Source organism: Prunus dulcis, chromosome 5 (assembly GCF_902201215.1).
Source record: "Prunus dulcis chromosome 5, ALMONDv2, whole genome shotgun sequence".
Lineage (NCBI taxonomy): Eukaryota > Viridiplantae > Streptophyta > Magnoliopsida > Rosales > Rosaceae > Prunus > Prunus dulcis.
This window is the reverse complement of record NC_047654.1, coordinates 5,431,850-5,459,290: the sequence shown is the minus strand read 5'-3', so window position 1 is coordinate 5,459,290 and position 27,441 is coordinate 5,431,850. Positions and strand designations below refer to the sequence as shown.

At 36.5% G+C, this 27,441-nt stretch overlaps 3 protein-coding genes across 6 annotated transcripts; 2 read left to right on the top strand and 1 right to left on the bottom strand.

Annotated features, from left to right (window-relative positions):
* The first annotated feature begins 7,835 nt into the window (after positions 1 to 7,835).
* Positions 7,836 to 12,881, top strand: LOC117628706 (trichohyalin-like). Of its 2 annotated transcripts, XM_034361210.1 has the most exons (7): positions 7,836 to 8,053; positions 8,298 to 8,351; positions 8,848 to 9,006; positions 9,100 to 10,589; positions 10,669 to 10,786; positions 10,890 to 11,588; positions 11,794 to 12,881. In XM_034361210.1, exons 1-7 carry the CDS (start codon positions 8,021 to 8,023, stop codon positions 12,751 to 12,753), a joined length of 3,513 nt encoding a protein of 1,170 aa, XP_034217101.1. In that variant the 5' UTR covers positions 7,836 to 8,020; the 3' UTR covers positions 12,754 to 12,881. The 2 variants fall into 2 exon arrangements, with proteins under 2 accessions (XP_034217101.1, XP_034217102.1); XM_034361211.1 differs by lacking the exon at positions 10,890 to 11,588.
* A 2,101-nt stretch (positions 12,882 to 14,982) lies between these two features.
* On the top strand, positions 14,983 to 19,105 carry LOC117628751 (protein ABA DEFICIENT 4, chloroplastic-like). The gene is made up of 6 exons (XM_034361265.1): positions 14,983 to 15,320; positions 16,009 to 16,237; positions 17,883 to 17,983; positions 18,391 to 18,519; positions 18,616 to 18,704; positions 18,789 to 19,105. Exons 1-6 carry the CDS (start codon positions 15,276 to 15,278, stop codon positions 18,940 to 18,942), a joined length of 747 nt encoding a protein of 248 aa, XP_034217156.1. The 5' UTR covers positions 14,983 to 15,275; the 3' UTR covers positions 18,943 to 19,105.
* Positions 19,106 to 20,162: 1,057 nt separating this feature from the next.
* LOC117628457 (decapping nuclease DXO homolog, chloroplastic) lies at positions 20,163 to 25,984 on the bottom strand. Of its 3 annotated transcripts, XM_034360915.1 has the most exons (13): positions 25,415 to 25,983; positions 24,597 to 24,844; positions 24,104 to 24,169; positions 23,909 to 23,987; positions 23,674 to 23,753; positions 23,556 to 23,579; positions 23,003 to 23,127; positions 22,227 to 22,440; positions 22,079 to 22,132; positions 21,686 to 21,732; positions 21,286 to 21,370; positions 20,942 to 21,005; positions 20,163 to 20,533 (listed from the first exon to the last, which is right to left on the bottom strand). In XM_034360915.1, exons 1-13 carry the CDS (start codon positions 25,800 to 25,802, stop codon positions 20,430 to 20,432), a joined length of 1,578 nt encoding a protein of 525 aa, XP_034216806.1. In that variant the 5' UTR covers positions 25,803 to 25,983; the 3' UTR covers positions 20,163 to 20,429. The 3 variants fall into 3 exon arrangements, with proteins under 3 accessions (XP_034216806.1, XP_034216807.1, XP_034216808.1); XM_034360916.1 differs by lacking the exons at positions 20,163 to 20,533; positions 20,942 to 21,005 and adding an exon at positions 21,012 to 21,176 and having other exon boundaries at positions 25,415 to 25,984; XM_034360917.1 differs by lacking the exons at positions 20,163 to 20,533; positions 20,942 to 21,005; positions 21,686 to 21,732 and having other exon boundaries at positions 25,415 to 25,984.
* Positions 25,985 to 27,441: the final 1,457 nt, after the last annotated feature.

The window sequence follows — 27,441 nt, the reverse complement described above, 5'->3', positions numbered from 1 at the left end:
CCTAACTCTTTTACCATGGCATCTATCTCAGTCATTGACATTCTATCCTTATCACAATAATCGAATCAATCAACAAACCCATTCACATAATAGTTACCTCTTAGTTCACCATTGTGGTATATTTCAATAGCAAATCCATCCTCATCCCCTACATGTCAAAAGCTCCACATCAATTTTACCAAACAAAATACATTCGAGGCTGTTTACAAATACAAAAAGACACATACACATACACATACACATACACACATACAAATACAAAATACAAACTTTCTATGTCAATACACACATATACAAAAGGTAAGATTTCCAGTGCTTGTAGGACCACATACAAAAGCCAAAGTTTACTTCCGCATTCCACCTACCATTCACACCATTTTATCTATCAATTAAATGGACATAGTGAAACCGACACCTAACTCAAAACTCACAATCCATTATAAAAGCCAAACTTTCCAACACGCAAGTTTCACTTGACACAAAACTCGAAACTCAGACTCTCTATTTGAAAGTTTCACTCGAAAAAACCATCTGCTAAGAACCTTAACACAGTAACCCATACGTACCGTAGAAAGGTTCTCCATATCCTTTGAGACGAAGTTACCAACTCATATTCTTCAAATCTTTCTGAAACCTCCGTTTCAATTTAATTTTTGCAATCGATTTCAAATCTTTGCTCAAGATTTCGAACAAACTCTCTCCTCTATGTCTCTCTCTGTATCTCTCGAAAACTCAAAAATTGGTTTGTTCGATTTCGTTGTCCAAGCCTTGGGTATTGGAACGACACCTTGGAACGTGTGCCCAACTGAGCGGTTAATTTTATTTTATTTTTCCGAAATTGCCCTTCATCTTGTCTCTTTTGAACTGCTGTTAGGTTATGAGATGGGTCCCATGACTGCCACGTCAGCATTTAACATCTGACTTTGATGGTCAATGTAACGGCCAGTGTAAATTGATCATACTTTGAAATGTCGGGTATCAAATTGATGAAATTAAAATCTTAGGACCCATTTCGATACTCACACTATACCTCCAGGGACTAAAATGTAGTTATTCCAATATTTTACACCTCTTTTTACCGATTCCTCCTATTCCAACTTTCTGCTAACCCACGATATCATGCCTCTTTTTTTTCATGGCCTTCATCTGCCAAATACAACATCGAAATTCCTTTTAGTAGCAAGAAATGTCAAAAATGAAAGAAAAGAATTCATGTATTGAAATGTATAAATTATGTACCTCAAGTTGATCGTTAGGCATGATGGTTGAGAGTTTTGAGGTGTTGTGTAGAATTTGCTAATTAAGGGGTAGGGAGGAGGAGATTTGGTTTCAGTTTTGTGCTTGCTGGAGAGAGAGAAAGAGAGAGAGTTTTGATCTGGAGGCAGTGGGGAAGTAGGGGTGAGGGGGGGTTGAATATATAAGATTGAAGTGCCTTGCGTCTTGTTACTGTAGCATGATTGTGAGATTGGGTGTCACATGTGAATCATAGAATCATAGTACATCTCCCATATATTTCTTTCACTTTAGCATGTGAAATCGCATCCTTCTTTAGGTTGGATTTGTTGGTTTTTTCCAAGCTATCACTCATGGCAGTAGTGACCAATTCCAAACACAAAAAACAAACCGGGGCCCTACGGTTTTGGCAAGTTTCTCTTGGACTATATATGCACAGGATTCTAGGAATTACTCAAATATAATGTGTCCGTTAGTGATATGTACCATGGGCTCCTCCTCATTTACTACGTATGTTTGGTGGGATGATAATTATATGGTCGCAAGCAAAGCAAGGACAACCTTTCTTTTTTATTTTGTAGTTTTTTCCAATTATGTTTACTTGTAAGCCTTCTTTTTTGAGATGTCAAAAAATAGAAGAAGAAGAAAAAAAAAAAAATTATTTTATATTAATGTTTTTGGATGATATGATACCATACAAGTTATAGATGTCTTCAAATTGAAATTGACGTTCAATTCATGTTCTCCCCCATTTAATAATAATGATAATAATATCAAATCAAATATGTGTAAGAATGAATTAAGGCACAAAAAAAGTTGCAACACATGGAAAATCACTTGGACAAAATCGCATTCTCTCATCAAAGCAAAAGTGTGATTTGGAATCCATGGGCAGAGTTGGAAGGGTTTGCAGCCTAAATAATTTCAATGGAATGTGGCAGATTATTTTATTTCAATAGGAATTCTTTTTATTTTATTTCACCATACTTTATAGATAAAGATTTTGATAAACTATACGTGCATATTTAACTAGGGTTTTGGTGCTACACCCTTGTCCGGAAGGAAGCTCCAACGCGCTAACATAGCCCGGGCAAGGCTTGGAACTCATTAGTCCGGGTAAGCCCACGGAGAGAATAGTAAAAAAAAATTAAAAATCTTGCACTGAGGCCAACGTTGCGTTAGTGCTGTCAGAAACCAACGGCTCCAAGCCACATGACTTCTCCTGGAGGCTTCGATATGAAAATCTCCTCCAATCCAACGGCTGCCCATTTTCTGGTTTCAAAAAATTGCAAAAATAATTGAAAAAATTTGTAAAAAATATCAGTAAGTTCTAGAATTTTTTTCCATAAATACCTACTAATATTATTCACTTTCCACACCAAATCTTCATACAAATTCTTCTCATTCCAATATTTTTCACTTTCCACACCAAATTTTCTATTACTAAATTCCATTTTTTGTAAAAATACAAATAGCATATTCCATCGAAACTGGAGGCTCATGGACAAATGTTCGAAGCAATCAAAATCTTGGAGACGAGGTAAAAAAATAAAAAAATTGGCATTTTATTCAATTTAATGCCATAAATATATTTTAAATATTTTCTTACATTTTAAATTTCATTTTTTTAATAGATTATTCAAGGAAAAACAAAAAAGAGGAAAACCATTACACATGGCTCCTCAGGTGAACAATACCTGCAGTCGGTTCTTGTGGTGCGTTCCGTGTCGAAAATAATGGCACTATTACGTCCTCCGAAGGAAAATACTCCCCACGTCGTGATCTGGTGGAACCGCCTTCGCCATTAATTGAGCCGTCTTTGTACTCGATTGTGTCGGACTGGAAGTATTTCAATTGTATGATGAGTGAGATGTGAATTTTATAATAAATATGAACACGTGGCAATCAAAAATCTTATCCTCTAATTTAATCCTAAAATCTTATCAAAATTAGTCGTTTAAGTATGAAAAATAGAAAATAAATTAAAGTGAATGGTTATTACCGTTGCTACTCATAAGAGAGGGGGGAGGGGAGAGAGAGAGATTTGGGGTGTATCCAATTCAAACTTTTAATGACTTTTATAGAGTTTAAAAGTTTGGTCAATTTAGACTTTTAAAGAGTATATAAAAGTCTAGTGGTATTCAATTATGATTTTTAAAAAAGTATTTAAAAGTTTGGTGGTATCCAAAAAGTTAATGACTTTTAAAAAGCTTTTTAAATGAATGACTGTTCCATACTTTCAAGGCTAATTGTTAAGAGCAAAAGTCTTACTAATTTACTTGTAATAACCCAAACCCAAAATTCATAATTAAGGAATAATTTATTTTGAGAAAAGATAATTTTGCCCTTGGAATATTTTAGTAAGGAAATGTTGACTTTTTGACCGGAAAGGAATTTGCCCATTCTATAGACACCGTTGCATAGAGCACGGTGAAATGAGTTCATAGACACGTAGTGGGCTCGAATCGGAGTTGGAACGAGAGAGTTATGGTCAAAAGAATCTCAGTGGCACAACCGTAAATATTTCGAAGTGGGATTTTATAAAACCAGCTCACCCTTTCTCTCTCTCCCGCGTCTGTCACCTTCTTCACCTTGTAACTCCGGCCACCGGCCACGGCTGTGGACGGGGCCGGTACCAAAATGACCGGGACGACGTCCTCTTCCAGCTCCAGCCAGCTCCCGCCGTCAGTAGCCGCGGATTCGCCGGAATTTGGAGAAGAAGCGGCCGACGTCGTCCGATCTTCACAGTCGCCGATCTCCCTCCTCCGGCCACCATTTTCGTCAACCCAAGCACCCAGGACCAGGCAGACCCGCAGGAGGGACCTTCAGAAGGTCTAGTTAGCTCGGACCATGAGTGAGTGGACTTTTCTTTTATAAATGATTTTATATAAATGAGTTTCATTATTTGATCTTGAATAAGTTTTATTGATTTTGATTTTCCTAGCATGATTTGTGAAGTTAAATATCTTTATTTTTGTGCTGCTTAGTTGAATATGCTAAAGAGGTATAGACAGCAGAGTTTGAGATTTATATCAGATAAAATGGCAGTATAGTTCCAGATTTAACAAAACATTCAGTCATTTATCATATTTTTCAGAAACCTTATATTTTCTTATGGCAGCAGAATTCTTGATTTAATAAAAATTCAGTTATTCAGCAGATCTTCCAGTCTTGTTATATTTTCTCAGAAATTTTATAGTTCTTTAAACCACCGTGGGTACCCAGTTACATAAAACAGTTTGCTTTCAGTATCTGTTGCCTTCGGATAAGACGACGTCTACGGACATCTAGTTACCTTCAGTTTTGTCAGTGCACTTGACATTTACCTCACGAGTTTCGGGGACGCCGGGACCGTGAGAGCCAGGATTGCGGATCAAGCTGACTACGGTCCCTGAATCCTGCTAGTTTGCTGCTCGGGTTGATTTTGTGTCACCGAGACCTGCTAGGGGAATTGACGGATATCAGGAATTGACGGAATTAAAAGGGTACACCTAAGTGGTAGTTGTAAATTGATTTCAGTGCTTTTATGCGAGTTTTATTAATCTTAAACATGTTTTGCATATACGTACAGAAATATGTAAATGCTTGAGTTCAATATGAGTATCATGAAGAGGAAAAACCTAGGTTTTATATAACTGTTTTACAGTGCGGTTACTATGTTATTATACTGTTTTCTAGAATTTTATTTTTGTTCACTCACATTTTCAAATGTTTTGCGCCCCCATGCTGTAGCGTGCACAGGAAATCCACCACCGGGCCATTTTGTTTTCCGCGCCTTCTTGTTACAAAGGTGTTGTTTTGTAAAAGGATTAACTCATCTGTAAACTATTAGAATTGCTTTGAGATATTGCCCTAGATTGAGAATGGAACTATTGGCATGTATATTGAAGTGCTGGCAGTTGGTTGTGTAGATTTTTATGCTCGTTTTGACAGGTGTCATTTGGGGATTGAGCAAATTACAGGGGAGACTCTGCCGAATTTTCGGTAAGAGTCAGGGCTAAATTTACAATAAATTGTAACGAAAAGGGCAAATAGGTCAATTGTGCCCGACATTCGCCAAGTGTCGGACATGCACAGGGTTCGACTCGAATTCCAAAGCGGAATTTGGTTCGGGTCCTGTCATTATTAGTGACTTTTATCAACTTTATGAAAGTGTTTAAGAATTTGTCAACTCTATAAAAGTCGCTCACTTAAAAAAAAGTCTTTATAAGTATGAATTGGATACACCCCTGTGAATAGTGGCAGCCCTTATCTTGTTCTTGCCCTTGCCGATAGGAGTGGAAGTAGGGCTCTTCAATGGGCCGGGCCGAGCCAGGTCAGGCTTTAAAGAGGAGAGAAAAAATATCGGGCCGGGCCGGGTTTTTTAGAAAATTCAAAGCCCAAGCCCGACCCATGAGCTGGGCTTGAGAAAGCCCATCGGGCGGGCCTGGCCGGGCTAAACCCAACTGGCCTGACCTAAACGGGCCCTACTTCATTAAAAAAAAAATCATTAACTTAATCATAAAGGCATTTTAGTCCAAAATTGAGATTAAACTCACTTAATTCCAATATTTTCACTTCAAACCAAATTCATAAAACACCCAATAAAGTCACACAACTTATAAGATTTTTCACAAAAATAATAAAACAAAGTATTATTTTGAAGTTATTACATAATTAGATCGTAATACGTTTTAAGAAATCATTTTAAAAAATACTAAGTATCAAAAATTTTTTTTTTTAAGGATGGTATGAATAAATATGCAAATATTTGGTGATGTGTTCAAGAAAAACATGATTATATTTGGTGGTACGATTATGTTTCGTGATATAATTATATTTGGTGATGTGATATGTTGTTCATCTTATATATATATATATATATATATAATTGTTGAATTAATAATTGACACAAATTAATGTGCTAATCATCCAATTATAAACTAAGAATGAGTAAAGAAAAGTAAATGAAATGAAACAAATTATATATGTGATTTAAGTGACATCAAATTAATGTGCTAATCATCCAATTATAAACTAAGAATGAGTAAAGAAAAGTAAATGAAATGAAACAAATTATATATGTGATTTAAGTGATATAATCCTAAATCTAAACTCTTATTTATACATAATTATATATATATATATATATGTGGGCCTAACGGACAGGACTTTTGTGGGCGAGTAGAGCCAGGCTTTTTTGGGTTTAATCGGGCCGGGCCGAGCTCCAAACATCTAAGCCCAAACCTAACCCGACCCGTCTTAAAGCCCATAACGGGTCAAATCAGACTCTTTTTTTTATGGGTCAGGTGGGCTCCCATCGGCTCATGAGTCCGCGGGCCAAATGATGAGGCTTAAGAGCAACTCCACCCCTAAGGGCAAAGTCTAAGGCAAGGGCAAGCTAGGGCAAGCAAGGGCTGATACTATTCACGTGAATAGTGTCAGCCTTGCCATTTGTAGTTCCACCCACAAGGGCAAAGTCTAGGGCAAGTCTAGGGCAATTACTATTCATTGTACTTTATTTCCTATTTTTTTATACTTTAAATCATTAATTTTGATAATCTTTTGTAATTAAATTTTCGGATAAGATTTTCGGATGTGAATCTCGGTTGCCACGTGTCTTATTCCAGATAAAATTTGTGCTTGTATGATCTATTCAAAATAAATAATTAGAAGTGCATTCAAAAAATATACAATGCAAGAAATTATAAACTATTTTCAAATGCAAGAATAAAATTGATTGTGTAAATAAATATAGACAAATTGAAAATGCAAAAACAAAAATAAAGATTATGCATGAAATTATAAACTATTTTGAAATGCAAGAATAAAATTGATTATGTAAATAAATAAAGCCAATTAGGAAATGCAAAAATAAAATAAACATTGTGCAACAAAAAGAAATAGAATATGCAAAAAAAAAGTTACATTAAATTGATTAAAATGGCAATTAAAAATATTTTGGTGTGGAAAATGAATTATGTGAGTGGAGAGTAGAAAATATTGTATGGAGAAGAAATTGTATGAAGATTTGGTGTTGAAAGTAGATAAAATGGTTAGGTATTTATAGGGAAAAAATACATAAATTTTTGGTATTTTTTTAAAAAAAATTTCAGAATTTTTTCGGATTTTTTTGGATTTTTTTAAAATTTTTTTGGCCAAAAAAAAGAGAACCGTAGGATTGCTGAAAAAAATCCAATCGGAGCCACCCGGTGACGACACGTGGCAGTCAACAGTAAAAAAAATTGATTTTAGTGCGCTGACGTCAGCGAACTCGGGCTCAAGCCCAGGCGACTTTTGCCCTTGGGCCTGCCCGGTTTCGTGGGGCCCGCCTGTTGCCCGGGCTGGATTCTTGGCGCTGGAGCTGAACTCGGGCTCATCTCTGCCTTTTGCCTGGGCCAGCCTCTAGCGCTGGACTTGGCCTAAGTGGAAGTGGTCTTAAACATATGAGACTGCTTTTTATTATATAAAAAAATGTACAAATTATCTTAAAATAAAATAAAAAGACGTGTCTGAGTCGCCAAAGAATCCAAATCTAGCACGAGCGCGGTGTTTGATGCCCAAACAAAAACTACAAAACCCCAAAAACCCTCTTTGCTTCAAAAAGGTCAAAACAAAAGATCTTCCTTCCAAAGTTTCAAGGCTGTCTTTAACTTTTCCTGTCTTCTCCTTCGGCTCTCATAAATTTTTTTTCTTTTCTTTGTGTAGAATTTTCTTTTTGATGTAAAATAATATCAGAGAAACTAAAACAACATCAGTGACGTAGTTGAAGGATTGTTGTTCTTGTTCGTCTGAGACTCAGAATATTATGGCCACTTCCCTAGGATGTTCATCTTCTGCGGTAAACTATGAATTTCCACAAAATTTATATTCCTTTTCATTAAACCAGTAATGGGTAGCAATTACTTTTTAGTTTCTGAATATGAAGCTCCTTTTTTTAAAAAAAATTTTAATTTGAGAAGGAAATTTATAATTCAGAGTAAAGAACCACATTTGAATTAAACATTTGAGAATTGAGTTTTGTACATTTTTTATATATTTTATTTCTATTTAACTAAGACTTTTCTTTTTAACTTTTAATGCAGGAACAAAGAGGGGGAGAAGGAAGAGGGGTGGAAACAGAGAAAGACCCATGTCATGTTTGTTTTCTTTTGTTTATATTTTTTTTATTTGAATATGTGATGAAATTTCTCTGCATATAACTCATTAGGATATTGCTAGAGCACAAATAGTTTATACACTTTTGCAAATTTCTTTTATATAGACCTTTGAATGATCTTGGATATGATTGTTTGTCACTACATTGGTATTTTGTGGTCTACAAGCTTATAAGAACAAACAGTTATTCATTGTTGATACATTCATAAGTTGATGCAGAGGAACTGATGTTAAATCTAATGATTATCTTTTCCGTTTTGGAGGATTATTATTGTTAACCAATATGAATAAGGATGGAAAAAAAAAACACCATATATACGAAATAGCCGATTTTTCGTTGCTCATCTGTTGGTGATCAGGACCTGCTTATGTTTAATGGTTGACTGTATTGCAACCCTTTATTTTGAGTTGGCATGAGTTTTGGCTTACAAATTTTGGTCCTGCTCTTATTATAAATAGTTTCAACATAATAAACAGGGAGAAATTATAAACAAGCTTGCTAATGCTCTAATGAAGAAACTCACAAGCTTAGACCCCTCGAAGACCCTCACACCGGATCACATGAATGGTGTCAAACAAGGCCTTTCTGTATTCTACCCTGTGTTTCGCTCACCTGATCATCCCACCTATGCTGTGGTACCACACTCTTTTGCCTTACTAATGCTTCTTCAGTAAGACTTTTTCTGATTGTTCCATATTTTTTACTTTTGGAATGTTATATTTGGGCAGATGATACAGAGGGCAATTGCTGAGTTGAATGAGGAAGGGGGGTCGACTCGAGAAGCAATATCAAAATTTATTAGAGAGCAGTTTGACTGTTTGCCATTGGCTCATGAAAGTTTCTTGAGTCATCACTTGAAGAAACTTAGCGAGAGCGGAGAAATTCTGAGTGCTTCAAATAATTGTTATATGCTTCGGGCTGAAGATAATGATTATGTTTCTCGAAGGGAGCGAGTGCAGAAAAAAAAGACTAGTGGGCTGGGTAGGGGAAGAAGAACAAGAAATGGAATTGAGCATAAAAAACTGGCAGAAGAACAAGTTGAAGTAACTGAATATAGAGAACGGAGGCAGCAAAGTCAGGAGCCAGAGGTGATAGTTGATCAAAATGGATGCTCAGAGCAACAAAATGAACAACAAGATGAAGCGAATAGAGAAGTTGCAATGGCTGTGGCAAAACAGAATTATAAAGTGACTAAGGTGATTGACGATCACAGTGGACCTCCTGAGGAACAGCAAGACGAAGTGAATGGGCAAAAAACTGAAAAACGAATGCAAGAAGTTGCTGTGATTGTTGAAAAGCAGCACAATTCAGAAGAGAAATATAAAGCAACTGAAGAACAAGTTGAACTGATTGAACAGAGACAACATGGGCAGAATTGTCTTGAACCGAATCAAGGGCAAGATGAACTGATTGGACACCAAAGTCAAACTGAAATGCAAGAAGTTGTAATGATTGTTGGAAAGCAGAATAATGCAAAAGAGAAATATAAAGTGGCTGAAGAACAAGTTGAAATGACTGAACAGAGATTACATGGGCAGCAAAGTCAAGAACTGAGTCTACACGAACAGCATAGTAGGCTGATTGACGGTGAAAGGGGATCTCCTGATAAACAGCATGATGAAGTGAATGGACAACAAAGTAAAAATCAAATGGAAAAAGGTACAGTGATTGTTGAAAAGCAGAACAATTCTGAACAGAAACATAAAGCAGTTGAAGAGCAAGTTGAAGTTCCTGAACAACAGAGGGAACACAGGCAACAAAGTCAAGAACTAAGTCTAGAAGAACAGCTAAATATGGTGATTAACATTCAAAATGGATGTCCAGAGAAACCAAATGAACATGCTGATGGATCTCCAGAGAAACAAAACGAACATGCAGATGAAGCAAATGGGCGACAAATTCAAAAACAAATGCAAGGAAATGCAGTGAATTTTCGAAAGCAGAGTAATGCAGAAGAGAAATATAAAGTGACTGAAGAAAACATTCAAGCACAAAGGGATGAACTTATTGAAGAACAGTGTCAATCAGAAGAACAACAATGTGAAGTGACCAGAGAACAATTACAAATTGAAGGAATTGAAAGAGAGATTCAGTTACTAGAGGAACAAGTTGAAATAATTGAAAAGATGACTACACCAGGAGAGCAAATTGAAATGATTTCTGAACGAAATAAGCCGCAAGAGCAAAGTGAATTAATATCCAAGATCGTTGGTTCTCGGTCAGCCATTTTCTCTCTGTATTCAGTATTAGTTGTGTTATTGGCTATTTTGCATGTGCCACTCTCATTTCATGAACAGCAATATGCAGGAGTTATTATCAAAGAAGCAAGAGAAAGATGCAGCTACTGCGATCAATTCAAGCCCTTCTCTTACAAGTCAAAAACTGCCCCACCATGGTTCATCATTTTTGTCTGAGGTAAATGTTGAAATGTGTATGTAATACAAAATGCAACCACTGCCTATTGATTCAACTTTTTTAAGCCTGGCATGTTTGTTTTTGTATTTATTTTGATCGACAGGAAAATTATGTAGAATTGTTGATGAGGACACGTAAACTTGAGGAGAAGTTGTTGGAAAATCAGTCTAGCATTAGGGAGGGATCAAACCATAGCTGTCAGAAACCTAGTACAGACTTAGAGGAGTTATTTTCAAAGCATGGAAAGCTAGCCGCCCATGATAGTCAGCCGCAGATGCCCAAGTGCCAAAACAAATCAATTAACACTTTTCCTGATGTTGAATTGCCACAACAAGAAGATATTGGAAACGTAGAAAGATCATTGGAACTGTTAACAATGGAAGCAGAGAATATCAGAGAAAAATCCCGGCATGTTGGAAAGAAGACTTGTCTAAACTTTGAAGCAAAGCATGAGAAAGAAAAGCATAGTGCTGCCTGCGATCCCAACCTTTGTTGTCAGCAGAAGCCATCCGTCTCTCTGCAAGTTGCAAGTTGTGAGGATGTCCCCAAGCACTCACCAGACCAGGAACTGGAACGGAAACTGAAGAACCAGCAACCAGAACTTCAAAAGCCACAAAGACCTCAAGGTGTCGAATTACTGTCAGTTGAGGGAGGCTATAAGGCTCATGAATCTGAGCCAAACATTATGGACGGTTCTGTTGATTTGCTCCAGGCATCAAAGCATCAGAAGAGGCAGCTGCATCCTCGGCATAAAAAGACATCTGAATCTGGTTGTGGGGTGCCAAAGGCACGTAAATGCCAGGTAGCAGCCATGAATTTTCTCTAGAATTGGGAGCTATCCCTCAATGAAGGGGACAGACTGCTATGGTTTCAGATTCAAGTGATTTTTTTTTTTTTTACATCTATATAACAACTATTGGTAGCCATCTCCTGTATATATATTTTTTTATATAAATATATATATACCAATGGATGTTAATGTAACCCCAATTTCTTCTATTACCTAGGAACTTGAGAACGAGAAGCAGCCCAGAGAAGAAATTCAGGATATGGGTATGAAGCTTGATCATTTTGCAGTTAAGCTGTCATTTCAAGCACAGAAAAAAACTCAGGAGCCAGCACAGCAGAGGCAATTGCGTCCGCGGCGCCAAAGGCAGTCCAAATCTGAAGAGTCGATCACTACATCGATGGTGGAATCACCACCCACAAGGCTGGATACCCTGATATCAAACCTTCAAGAAGCTGAAAATCCTCAGGAGCTAAAGACATCAGCAGCGAAAACAGGTCCCACACAGCAGCAGAGGCAACTTCGACCTCGAGACAAAAAGCTGCCTGAATCTAAGGCAGTTCTGTCACCTTCACAATCTCTGGATGAGCAGTATCCATTGCTTTCAAACAGTGGAAGATCTCAAATGCAACAGCCGAGAGTGAATGATTCATCTCAACTGAAGAACCGACATCGACATGATGAATTGTCCCAAACAATGAAAGAGCTGCAGCGTAATCTGAAATTACAATCCCACAGCCAAGGTGTTTCACAATCTGATCCTAGTGTGTCCATGACAGAATCATCACCCTCACAGAACCCATGTGAGGAACCCCAAGAAAAGATGCACCATGATGAATTGCAGCACCTGAAACATCAAAAGCATAAGAAGCCTCCTAGACCAAAAGAAAATGGAGAACCAATTATGGAGGTTTTGTCCCCATCAGCTGACCAGCAGCCACAGAAGCGAGGGAGAGGGAGGCCTCCTAAAGCAAAACTGTCTACAGCTGCAACCAGCTATGCATCACTGCCTGCTAAATGCCAGAAGCAGAAGGAGCAACTGGAAAAACGAAAACAAGGGAGGCCCCGTAAGTTGACAGCAAAAATTACTTTAGCAAGGATCAAATTGACCTTAAAGAACCAACCACGGCAACAAAAGCGAGGGAGGGGAAGGCCTCGAAAAGTGACTGAAGAAACCTAAGAAGGCAACTATGAATGCTTAGTTCCCTAATATCACTAGCATTGTAGTTCACCAGTTTGTAGGCTTATTATCACAAAACATCCTTAAGGTTTACGAAACTATCATATTGCATCTATAATGTTTTTATTTTTTTTGTCATTCGTGGTTCTCAAGATTAGTATACATGATCACAAATGGTCTCTCCTGTTAGGTTTCATCAAAAATTCCGTTAGTTTGCTGACGTGGCATATATGTATATCACAAAACATCCTTGAGATTCACACACCCATCACAAATGGTCCTTATGAAATTTTTTAATTTTTTAAATTTAAAATTCATAAAATTTTTGTTTTCTTTTTAAAATTTTATGAATTATAATTATTTTAAATATATATTAATTTTTAAATACATGTGACACTATATTATTGTAGTTGTGGGTTCCATATATACGCTACATCAACAAACTAATGAAGTTTTTAAAAAATAATTTAAAATTCATAAAATTTAAAAATGAAAAAAACTAAAGGTTTAGGGTTCATAAATGGTCCTTAAGATTAAATCCTTCTATAAATGGTTTTTTCATTTATAAATAATTTTAAAAAGAAAACCAAAATTTTATGAATTTTAAATTAAAAAATAAAAAAAATTTATAGGAACCATTTTTGATAAGTGTGTAAACCTCATGGATGATTTGTGATATATATGTATGCCACATAAGCAAACTAACAGAGGTTTTGATAGAACCTAACGGTAGGGACCATTTGTGATTGCACATACTACCTTGATGACCATAAGTGACACAAAAAAACATTAAGGATGCAATCTGATAGTTTCGTAAACCTTAGGGATGTTTTATGATAGTAAGCCCCAGTTTGTAATATAATTTAACTTGGTAGGATTTTTCCGCGGTGAAAACAAAGAATCATATTATGTTTTTAACTTATTTAGTAACCATGGAATGGAACCCTCAACGCTAGGTTGGTTCCAAACATATACCAAAATTTGTTCATGATCTTTCTGCAAGGACTTGATGTTTTATTGTCCTAGACTTTGCATGATGACTTTGATGGCTGAACCTATGCAAGAAGGTTTAATTTTCGGCCCCCTTCTACTCGCCCCTTTCAGTCCAAAAAAGACGGATTCTAAGGTTTTTCCCAGGGTAGAGAACTTTCCCCGCTGTCCTCCTTTCAACAGGGATTGAATTATTATTGCATAAAGAGCAATGGCCATGGCAAAACTATTATATAAATGGGAAACACTCAGAAATATATGCATTGAAGGTTGAAATATTGGAGCTGCAAATTTAAGCGTTGAGATCAATTGTCAAATAGTGAATTTACCAATCTTGGTTAATCAAAGGATGTTCTAGTAACATATTTTTCGAAAAAAATTCGAGTGCTTTCAGGTTTAGTGTTGAGTTTTTCTTATAAAATGCTTTTAAAATGTGGTGAAAGAAAAATTCAATACTGAATTTTATTTTTAACAAATCCACTTTCATTTTCACCATTGAAAGGGGTTGCCAAGATACCCTTAGTCGATTAATTCCACATTGTTTTTGGTGTTGATGTGCTTTGCATTTCAATAGAGTTTCAGTCTAAAGAAGTTGCCAGGTTTAGCCATCTATCCCTCCTTAGCATGGGCATGGCTGGTTTCTTTATTGTTCTGAATTTTATTTTTAACAAATCCACTTTCATTTTCACCATTGAAAGGGGTTGCCAAGATACCCTTAGTCGATTAATTCCACATTGTTTTTGGTGTTGATGTGCTTTGCATTTCAATAGAGTTTCAGTCCCAGGTTTAGCCATCTATCCCTCCTTAGCATGGGCATGGCTGGTTTCTTTATTGTTCCTTTTCACTTTGTGTTTGTGAGATATTTTTAAATATTTTTAAAGAAATAAGCATACAAAATTAATGAAATGGGGAAGTTGATAGGGTTTCTTTTTTTTCTTTTTTTTTTTCTTTTTTTGGTATACAAGCGATATTCATAAATGGAATTCGAATACAGAAACTCAAATTGAGGGGTTACTCTTCTACAAATTACAAGACCTCAGATAAAAGAGTCATTGCTCCACAAACACTTGAACTACAAACAACTTTGAGGGGAAAATTGAGAGATTAAAAAAAAAAAAAAAAAAGTTGAGTTCAAGTGTAGTGATGAAATTGTTGGGTGTGTTTAGCAACTCTAGGAAACAAACCAAAATAGAAGTTGTTTATGATGAATTGAAAAAAAAAAATATGTTTTGATATGACACACACTCACCACAGACAGACAGACTGAAGTGCTCTCCTACCCTCCTTTCCCTTTTTAGCTTCTCTCTTTCTCTCTCTCTCTGTCTCTCTCTCCGAGCTGCGTGTCTGCACTGTGTTTCTCTCAGTGGAAGCCAACCAGACTTTATTTTATTATTGAACCTCACTTCTTTCTTCTTATTGTTTTTCCTTTCTATTTTCTTTTTCTTCTTTTCCTGATTTGAGTGCAGGATTTAATAAGCGAATGAAGCAGCCATTATTGCTGTCTTCCTGGGTTTTCTGGTCTCGCAACAAACATGGCCTTCTCTTCTTGCCTTTGCCAATCTCCACTCTCACCCAAGGTATGGTTTTTCCTTCAAGCTTCATTTTCTCTTACCTCCAATTAATTGGGTTTTACCTCTTTTTTCTTTCAGTGATCTTTTTCTTTAAAAATTGTAGTTTGATGGTAGGTTTGGATGAATGTCTGATCCACTTGAAATGGGTATCTGGCATAGTTTGAAATTCGTTATCTGTAGGCCATCCAATCCAAGATACAAGATCGGAGTTAGCATTTTGATCTATTTGTGCTAAACTTTCTTTCCGGTCAAAGGGGTAGTATGTTTTCCCAGCGTGGTTCCAATAATTTACAGATTGGGTCAACCGGGATTGTTACTCTCTTTGTTGGCTCTTTAATTTTTCAACCTGGAAACTTATTTAGAAATAAAAACAACTAATTTGAGTTGAAAAAGTTAGTGATAATTGGTTCATTTAATATCACTTATGATAGTTTAGAGCTCAGAGGGGTCATGAGAACCTTCTGCTGCAATTCGATGGGTTGCTCATGTAATTTTTTATTTTGCTTTTGCTGTCATACTTCTATCTGTATTATTGAAACATTATTGATCAATTAATTTTACTGTTTAACTGTGTAATGAGTTTGAAATACAGGATAACTTGCGACTATTTTCATAAACAATCTCATGTTTAGCCACTGAGCATAATTTTGTCAGTGGTGGGCTTCTCTTACTATTTAAGTTCCGTTTCTGATAGATTGACTGCGGCAAGAAGATTGTCAGGCCTTGGAGTAGTGATGGAAGGAAACAAAGGTTCACTTTTTCACTGGGAAGTAATAGCACAGAACTTGTTGGTCAACAGCTTGTGACAGTGGGAGCTCATTTACACAAGCACTGGAGTTTTATGGGAGGTTCAAGAGTTACTGTGAGACCAGAACTTGAGAGATCCATTCCACTTCGAAAAAGCTCAGGAGTATATGCATCATGTGATCCCTTCTCCCACTTTAATTCCTTTTAGTCATTTATTATTATCATTTGTAATGTTGCATGGCTGAGTTGATTATACATTGGTAGTAACAGGTCTTCGCAGAGGTATGTGAGGGCAAAGTCTGTATGAAGACCAAAGCACATATGTATCCCATGCATAAAATACTTAAGTGCAAGAAAACTGTGGAAATGGAAAAATCCCTAGCATGTTTTGGTAGAACTAAAATTCAAGTACCAACATATGTGCAAAACAATGTGCAAGTGTTATATAAACAGAGAAAGTTACAACTAGCTTTGACAACTTTGGTCAGTTTTTTGAGGAAAAATATATTTATGAGTTCATATGTATGAATTTCAAATCGACTGACAATTGCAGCAACATTACAAAACAGTTTGCCTTTTAAACAATATTCTTGTAACATCTAGTTGTATAGTTCTTAAACGAATCTAGTATCTGTTTATTGCCACCAATATTGTTAATTTTGACTATGAACTATAGTATAATGTGATAGCCTCGTTGAAGGCTTTATGGATTTTGCATACATGAATGAAAGTTTTGACATAGTTTTTAGATCCAATTTCTACCCGAATCTTGAGGTGTTATCCTTTCAGAGGTGTAAACATAAGTAAAGGTTGTTTTAGCTTAACACCTTCATTGTTCCAAAGCCATTGTAATAAAAAAGACAAAAATAAAATCTTACAAATGCATACCCTATCAATATAGCATCCATTATAGTAATCCAGTATTTCACCCTGTGTAATGGTTGGCTGAGTTCTTCTAAATGTTTGAAGTTCCTTCTCTAATTTCTGCTTTATTGTTCGGGAAGCAGTCCTTTTCACTCCTTTTTTTCCTTCATGTAACTGCCACCAACTATTAGGGACGTGGGGGCGTAAAAAAGGGGATCCTATGGTGTCTACATGTCACTTTTTAGTCCTTAACTGAACTTTTACAATGTTTAAATGCTTTACTGCCCATTGTTGCAAGCTTTATAGTCCTGGGGTCTCACTTTTTGGATACAGTTACTGCATTTTAGGCTGAAGGAGTTCATGAAATTATAGACCACCAGGTTGGGTTGAGAATTGAGCTGTTGCGTGATTATTTGATTACTGTAGTTAATTACTGTGAATGTCGTGCTTGCCATACTGATAGTATCAAAGTCACACAAACATTAGCACCCCAAGCTAGATAACTGTTTTTGTAAATGTCCTTATGACTTGTTCTTGTTGTTCCATGTTGCAAATGATGCTGCAATATCAAGTTCTGCAAGGCTCTTCCAATACCTTTTTTCTAGTGTTGTGGTGTTGATATTTTGGTACATCCGGCATCAACATTTCCCCCTACCTTTTAAGTTTATTGGTTTGTCTTTTGGCAATTCCTGTAATTACTGATGAACTTGAATCCCTTGAAATAGATCCCTAGTAGCCTCGTCATATGATGCATATAAGGTTGATAGCTTCTGAAGTTAAAAATCTTCTTATTTTGTCTAACCTGGAATAATTTTTAGCCATTAAATGTTTCTATGATCCATACGTTTGATGTTAAGTTCCTCATGTTAGTGTGAGTGAGAATAGAGATGGGAGGGCCAGAGGGAGACTTAGTTTCAAATCTTACTGATAAAATACAGTTCATGTTTCTTTTTTCAGGGTTCTCAACTTCTCAAATTGCTAGCACTGCTTTTACTTTGGGAACAACTGCAGTTCTCCCATTTTACACCCTCATGGTTCTGGCACCTAAAGCTGAACTAGTATGTTTCTGTATTTATTTCAGTCCTCTGATTCTCATTCAATGTAGCAATTTTAGTTCATCCTGTGTAGATTAATTGTTTTAGATTGGTGTAAACTATTGAAAGCTGTTATATGAGTGCATTTGGCTATATGCATATGCTTTCTTTTTTCCAAATTGCTACACTTCTTTCCCTAAATTCCTTGTTTTCTGGTTCTTGGTTTCCGTATTAGTTAATTCAGGTTGTCAATGTATGGATGGCATAATTCGTCTCAAATTGGGTCTTTATGACTTTTACAATTTATCTCACAAAATTACATTTTCCTTATTCTCCTTGTAACTGTCATTTGAAAATCCATTTGTTTATTCTTGACTATTTTCTGAACTCAGACTGATGCACCCAATTATTTCAACTCATGTAAAATGCAGACGAAAATTTCTATGGAAAGTAGTATACCGTATATTGTCCTTGGCATTCTCTATGCTTATCTACTATACCTCTCTTGGACTCCTGAAACACTTCAGTTGATTTTCGCAAGTAAATACTGGCTTCCTGAGGTGTGTATTAGCATGTATACTTTTGGTAATCTTTTCTGATGGGCTTTGAAAATTTCTTATAAAAAAATTTATTTTCTGCCTACGTACTATGTGCAGCTGCCTGGTATGGTAAGGATGTTTTCCAACGAGATGACATTAGCTTCTGCTTGGATTCACTTGTTGGCTGTTGATCTCTTTGCTGCAAGGTAGCTCCCTCTCCCTCTCTCCCTCTCTCCCTCTCGTGTGTCCGTGACTTTCTCAGTTCTAACACTCATTGCTCATTCATCCAGGCAGGTTTTTCACGATGGACAGGAAAACGAAGTTGAGACCCGGCATTCAGTTTCTCTTTGCCTCTTTTTCTGCCCCATTGGAATTGTTACTCATGTCATTACCAAAGCACTGACTAAAAGTGCTGGAAGTTCCAGCACACGTAATATGCATTGACAACTAAAATTCTTCCTGAACAATCAGGATTTATTGGGTTTAGTGGAGACTCGTGCACAAAACTCCTAAAGAAATATTGTATCAAAAATGAAGAGGCACTTCTTGGAGATTGTGAACATGATAATTGCACTTGTTATCCTTTATGATCATGTAAATTTTTTCATTTTTTAATACAAGCGCTAGTCCAAACTGAAAGGAGGTTCGAACTTCAAATAACTAGTCTGCAAATCAATGTCATTTTTCATTAGGTTAGACCCATTGGCATATGATCAAGTAAGCTTAATTAAAATAATTGAGGCAGTGTGGAACCAAGATTTGAAAATAGAAAATAAATACAGCTAAACCTAATACTATATCTAGAAAGAAAATTATAAAAATTATATTAAACAAATGATAGGGTTTTGACTGGATGTTCAGAATTTTTCAGCATTTGCAAATCGGGTTAAAATGATACAATAAACTAAATAAAATAATATGATTGAAACAAAACTCAACAATACCAATAAATTTATTTTAATCAGCATAAATAAGTACATTTTGTAGATGGATGTAAAGAGCCTTATATTTTGTAGACAAATGTGCCTTTATACATAAATAAAAACTTCGATAAAAAATCATGCAAAACTAAGCTCTGAGAACATGGTTGTGGTGGCTGCACCGGTGAAAGACCTTGGCCATCTCTTCAGTGGCGGCAGCAGAGGTTGCAATATCTTCAACCGTGGTGTCGATAGCTTCTGCTTCAGCCGTGGTTGTGGTGGCAGCGGTGGTTGTGGAGATCGCTTGAGTGGAGGTGGTGAGAAATTACTCAACAAATCATATTTCTTTCTTTCTGATTAGAACATAAGCGACAAAGTTAAAATGCACCCACCACAAAGTAATTATATTACAACGGCCAAGACTCGGTAGTTTGCAATTCACCAAAAATACCAAAAAAATGAGTTTTGCTTTAAATATGGTAACTTTAGGCTTAACTCTACCTTTTAACTGTAAATCCGATTTAGGGGAAGTTCGTAGTTTACACTTCACAACAAGAAAAAAAAAAATCTGTTGGTAAATCCGATTTTAGGTTTAAACTACACAAACATATTTCCTAATCGAATGAATTTATCCAATTTTATTTTCTTTTGTGTCATCTTTTATTTAATGTCATGAAAAATCTGTAAGTAGTGGGAACATATTCAGATGCCATTACACCATTAAAAAAAATAAAAAAAAGGGTGGAGGAACGAAAAACAGAAGTTAAATATAATTTCTCAACTGGTGACCTCGGCCACATTACAATGATCTGACTACTATGAAAAAGAAAAAAATGGGTATTCAATTTTCACACAGCCGTTGTTGGGTAGTTGATCATAAGATAACAGTAAGTTCTTTGCCTCAAAGCTATAATTAATTTGAAGCAAGAACGACGACGAAAATGCGTAATGAATAATATAAACCCATCCCTACTTCTCTCTATTCGTCAGATAGCAGGCGTCACCGGATGTCTACAATTGCTGAACATGGTTAGTGATTTCCTCAGGGCAAGATTGGGCCTGTAAAAGCTCCAAACGGTTGAAAGGAGGAGCAAACTGCAATATGTAATCTTCATCTGAAGCAAAACATGCAAAATTAGCACATTCATTATTTTAACAAATGCTCCATCTGATTGCAGAGGAAGCATTGCTACATTAAAAATAAATCTAAACTCACAACTGCTTCAGCTATGGTAAAAGTTGAAAGAAAATTCTCAAAATTTAGTGTTTTCTTTTTTAACTAGATGGGAGGAAGAGGAGAGAGATAAGAGATACAGAAGAGGAAGAACAGATTTAACTAGTTAAAATTGCTTTAAAAAACATGTGTTTTCTTCATCCTCTCTCGGATCTTCATATCCACTTTTTCTTAGAAGACAAAAAAGGTTCCAATATAAGATGATGCTATCTTTATACTTTTTTTTTCCTGTTGATTGGGCAAGCAATGGAGCTGAAAGGAAAAAGGATAACAAATATTAAAAACTCACTCTCTTTAACTGTCCCGTACAGCCAGCATAATACCTCATCAGCAAATGCCAAGCAAACTCCTCCCTGCCAACCACATTCATTAGAAATGCCAACTAGTTTCATTACAAGTGAAAAGAGAGCATTTATTGACCACAGCCGCAAGCAATAATCTGCAAATCCTAAGATGACCACAGCGGAGTTCGTCATGTACAACTTGAGACAGCTTTTGCTCAGGTTCACATGTGCATCTCCTTACTAATTGGACTAATGATGTGAGTCAGATTATCTAAATCAAATGTTTATTTAAGTGTGACAGGTACGAAGGTGCCTGGCGATCATGTACATCGCAGAAAACAAAACTCACCTGCCAGTAGTTCTTCATTTTCACTCTTTGCGTTATATCTTTGGTTCTTAGTCTCTCTGTGCGGACAAGTCGACCGGCATCATCCCTGCATGAGAAAAGCAAAACAAAAAAGAAAAAGAAAATAGAAATTTAAACAGATCTAAATTTGTAGAGCAGAAAATAAAAGAATTTCCACAGAAACTCTCCAGTGCAAGAAACTGCACGCGGAATATACAATGCATGCGTGATTATTGCTCAGTTTTCTACGAATTCAAAGCTTGTATTTATGTCAATTATAAGAACTACCATTCTTTTGCAGCCTTTAATATATATTGCTATCTAATCCATCTTAAGTAGCAATTGTACAAGTATTTGTCTAAGCAGCAAGAAAGTAAAACGCTGAAGTAGCAATTGGGGTTACCTAAATCCAATGACAATATAGGGAACACCCGCTAAGAATGATTGTATCTGCACCAAATAAAATAGAAAGTTAACTCTTTTACAATTAACAGAATTTACACCTGCTAAGAATGACTGAGACTGCAGCAAATATAATAGACGAGTTAACTCTTTTTACGAATAACAGAATTTTTAAAATATAAATAGGGAAAGGACCCGAGATGATGACAAAACCCAATTCCCTGAGAAAATTAGGCAAAGCCCGAGCACAAACAAATAATGCAACTTTTCATGTCAATCTCTAATACAAGCTCATGAAGACTCGTGTATTTCTACGTAGGAAAACAGTACAGTAAAGAATGCACTAATGGGAGAGAAACATAAATATTAATTTCTCATAGTTAGTTAAATGTACCCAAAACTTGAGGAGCTTCTCTCTCTCAAATCTTTCCTCTGTATGATAATCCAACTGCAAAAGTAAAAGGCGAATTTACAGGCAGGAAGGTAAGAATAAGACTCGGAGAAAAAAAAAAGAATTGCATGGGAGGGGGAAGCAAGTCAACCTCGCGACTTGTCTTTAGCTCCACATAAAACCTCCTCCCATCATCAGTTGAATCACAACAATCCATTTCAGCACCCATTAGAATACGATGGGCCCCTAATTTTGTTTTGATCACAGAACAAAATTCAACATTGGCATCAACATGATGTATCCCTCCGTCACCTCTCCCTGGATCTTCAGTGGCAAGACTCTCAAAACAATAACCCCAGTAACACCTAAGTTGAAAAGATAACATTTGCATAAAGCACACCTGAAATTGAGAATAAGCAATAATGGAAAGAAGCATGCCTACACATGTTTAAGAATTTTGAACCAGTTGGAAGAAGTAGAACAAAATGTCAGTTACAAGTCGCTTCTGATGTATTCATTAATAAAAATAAAATATTCATCATCTCCCTCAGTACCTTCCTGTTTAATCCTAGCCGAAAGGAAGCATTTATGCCTAAATTCAGTAAAGTAAATCATATACCTTATGAGATCACAGTACTATATTAAAGTTTCCCAGCAAGAATGAAAAGCAACAAGCTTTGACACTCCTTATCAAAATCCCCTTTTTTCATAATAAAAACTCGAAACAGTTAATTCATCCTTAGCATTGATAGTCTTTTATAAATGTATTTCTTTGGCAACAGAATTCATTGATTAGACCAGGGAAGCAATTTCAATAACTCCATTGCCTAAACCAGGGAATAAATTTCAATTAATCCAAGAACATGGTCCTCATCATCCTAGAAAGACCATGTGAAATTTCTAAAAGAAGAAATTAAATTCCAGTACCTTCGACGATCCAACTCACTTTGTGGCCTTTCAGGTAATTTATGCACATCAAGATAGACAACCCCATTCCTTTTATGCACTCCCATTTCCCAAGGCTCGTGTCGAATATAAGCAGTGGCCAATATCTACAGAAAAGAGAGAAGCACTTGAAACACACCACAAAAAATTGTTTACTAAACCTAAAAAGACAACAGGTGAAATATTAGACTAATAAACAGTGAGTTGAGGTATTATACACCATTGTGTCTCTAGTATGTTGCTTCTGGTGGATGCCCCATGTTTTAGTTAATTGTACCAATCTGGTTCTTATATAACCGTAAGTACATATAGATATTCTTTCAGTAACTTGAGTATTCCCTTAAAACAGCCATGAGAGGTCTGTTTATATATTGGTTTGTGCATTACACTGCTGGAATTTGTACCATCTTATCCAAGATTACAACACATCTATACTCCAAATTATAACTAATCCATGGTTCATCAACAATATCCAGTGAACCTAATAAAGAAAATGATCTTGAGAACAAAATTATGCAAAGTGACTGGGAGATACCTTGTTAAGATTGTTACGATAAGTCTGTCAAAGAGAAAAAAGGAGGAACAAATTTATTAGTTAACAACCGAATGAGAGAATTATACAATAACAAATTTAAAGTGCATATGTTTCGTACCACAAAGTGAATATTTTGAAGTGGAATATTCTTATCTCTTATGCAGGCAAGAAGGTCACCAAAACCTTGAGAGCCCAAATCTGGTTTAGATGGGGAAAAAACAGAAAAAGGAAAAACACAAATTTGCCTGCAAAAATCAGCCCTCATATGCATAACCCCAAAGTAACAAAAATAAACTAACTCCAAGACATAACTTTTAATAAAATCGTTGCAATAATTTAGACACAAAGCTTACCTTTCTTTCCAATAAAAGTATCATAACCATCATTGAGATCGGCTCCAATGTCTTCAGTAATAAGACGTTTGAAAAGCCTCTAATGTGGACAAAAGAACAATATAAATGAGTTAACGATTGACATGGACTACCATATATGAGACAAACCTAACAAAAGAATGGCCCATTCAGAAAAGCAAGCTACAGAATGCTTACCAAGCTGGTATCATCAAAGGTGACATCTCCACCTTCTACCCGACTATAGCAAGCAAGTTCACAGGGCTATTGGATAAAATTCTCAAATTAGCAGAGGAAAAAACAACTAATTTATATGCCATGCACCAGCCAACTGACAAGGTTAACTTTTCAACATGGGGACTAAATGCCTTATCAACAAGTAATGGCTACTTGCATCAGTTGAACCAAAAGCCAAGGCAACACTTAAAGGAAATTATTTTATAATTTATAGAAGGGGAATAAACTAATGAGTCTGAAATTCAGACTGTCCCGCTAATCTCTTTTAGTTAAAACATTATAATAAGAAATTGTCTTAGTTAAAACATTTTAATAAGAAACTGTCTTAGTTAAAACGTAAGAGTTAGATATGTTTTATGCTTTCCATGCACCATTGAGAAATCAACCTTAAAAGTGCTCGACTTATCAAGGAGAAAGAAAAGGTAGCACAGAGATTAAAAATCAGTTGACTTACTTCCTGAAATGCAATTATCTTTCTCGATAGTGTTTCTTCACTCTTTGTAAGTCTTAGATCCGAAACAAATCGTTCATCACGATGACCATTTGAGAACTTTGAACCATAACCGTAATTATGCCTCTGTGGATAAGGTCCGGGTCGGGGAAGGATGCCTGCACCTCTGTCATTTGGATGCCCTGATTGCCAACGACCGCGCCCAAAATTTCCTCTACCCTGATTATTAGTATTGCGTATGACAGGCAATACTGCCAAGAATAGTTTGATGAGTACGGGGATTTTTAGTACCAAAAATTCAGAAAGAGTAGCAAACTAAGCATTTAGACTGAAACCTTAACATTAACAGCTTATATCTTATATTGAAACAAATTCGGCCTGAAAGTATCCAATATTAATCCTTCCCAACGTAAGCAAGTCAGAACAAAGAGGCACTCCAAAGAAACAAAAATTGCAGTCCCAAAATCACAACACTACGAAAAGAAAAGATTGAAATAAATAGAGGCCAGAACAAAAGTGGGTAGCACACAAACATGCCCAATACCCATCAAAGAAGACCACTTGGGCAAGCCAGAAAACCCATCAACACAACCTAATAACCAACCAAATCACCAAAATGCAAAATATGCATCAAAGAAAATTACTTGGGCATGCTACAAAACCATGACTATACGTATATAACTCAATAAGCAACCAAAATGCTAAGTACCCATGTTTTTACTAGGCTAGAAGAACCATCAACAGAACAAAATAAGCAACTAAAATACCAGAAAACTATACCAAATCCATACAAAAACACCAACAACAACAAAAGTAATTACCAGGAATAAGGAAAGGACTAGTAGCAGGGGTTTTACAGAAATCTTCATTATCAGACCCGAACAGATCCTTATCTCCGTCCCCAAAATAACCCCTATTGTTAAACTCATTGCTGTTGGTGGCGTTTGAATTATCAGCCTCGTCACCATTCTCTTCCTCTTCTTCACCACCACCACCACCAGCACTGCTGGCGCTTGGGCTATTGCCACTGCTGGACTCGCCTCTATCGCTGCCGTTGGATGAAGAAGAAGCCGACGACGATGAAGATGATGAAGACGACGATGACGAGGAGGAGGATGGTGAGGATGAATGGGCCGCATCTTGGGTATTATGGTCGTCGTCATCATAGTCCTGGCCGAAGATATCTTCGTGCTGCTTTGAAAAATCCATCGAAAGAGCCCCTTTGGGGAAAAATCTTTGTGGGTTTTGGTTCGATTTTTGGTTTTTGTTAAGTTCCGTCTGTGGGTCTGTGTGTGTTTGGAGCTGGAAATTGTATGTGGGAGACTGAGTTGGTGTGGATGGTGACTCGGTTACGAGTTCACCCGGTGAGCGGGCTCGAAGCTAACTTTAATTTTGTTATTGGCTTTTTTAAAGGTTCACTTTGAAAATATTTTGTGATTTTCAGCATACAAAATTAAAAGGAAAATCTTTGTTTTTTCTTCTTTCGCAGTAATAAAAGAAATCCAACTTACTTCGACCTATAAAAAAAATCCAACTTTTTTGGCCGTAAAACCATCTAACTTAATTAGGTCTTCTCCAACCCAAATTTTTTGGTCCTAAAACAATCGTTAAGCCCAATTTTTCTCTCTTCAAAAAGTAACTATTTGGATTTTGCTCGGACTCAAACCGTTTTTTCCCCCCAACCCTTGAGACTCAAATTTTAAATCCACGATTTTATTAAAGGAAACTTTAGTTTTAAAACACAATATAATTTACTAATTTGGAAGATAAGAATATAATTTCATCTAATTAGCATAAGGCCAAAGACCAAATTTAGTACCTAATTTTACAAAAATATCATTAAAAAATATTAAAATCACACACAATGCCACACCTTCTAAGGCAAACACACTATGACACATGTCCACATCTAGCCAACCATCACCGCCGGCCACCTGACACCACCACTGTTGGCCGCCACCGCCTGTCGTCGGCCTGTCACCGTTGTAGGGGACTTTTTCTTCCGACAGCTGTAAATGGGCTAGGCTGCCGTAAAGGGCAGACTGATGAAATTGTCCCATTTGTCTGAGTTTGAAAATTAAGCCCCAAAAATACTTCGAAAGGGCAGCAAAGCCTTAGGAAGTATTTTGGTTACCTTCACCAGCCAAAACAATGGCAACTTACAGGTAATTTCTTCATGCTTACAGATAAACTCTTAAGCTTAGCGTGAGTGGCATGTGGCATGGAAGCAAAATCAACATGAGTTTAGCACTAAGAGAATATTTAGGCTTGCTTTGAGGGAAAAGGAAGTGTTAGGGTAAGAAAGGAGAAGTTTTGTGAGAGATTTGGCTAAGAGAAAGGAAATAGAGAACATAGTTCTTCCGTCAGCTTGATAGATGCTCTGTCTGCCAGAAGAGAAGAATGGAGAAGAAAGGTGAATAGTGCACGAGGTTGTTGGGTTTTTTACAAGTTAGAGAGAAGGCTTGCTCTCTGAATCTGAGTTCGATTTGTTAGGTAGGAGAAGCCTCATTTTATAGCCGCTGGAAACCACCGCTTCTCAAGAAACCCTAATGGCTTCTACCCATTTTGGCCAAGTTTTTCCTCTCCTTTCTCATCTCCCTCCTTGACTCTTCCGATTTTGATGAAATCCCTTCTGTCTATTTGCAGAAGATCAGAGTTTTTTTTTTTGAAGCTCAAGGACCCCTTTTCCAGCAGCTGTCTCAATGGCAGACTTCCATTCCCAACCATCTCTTTTATTGCTTTCTTCCCTTTTTTCCATGGCCAAGTCTGATGAGAAAAGAAGTTGGGATATATATGTTGGTTCGAAGGGTGTTTCTCTCTTTGGTATCTTACACGCTAATACCCCCTG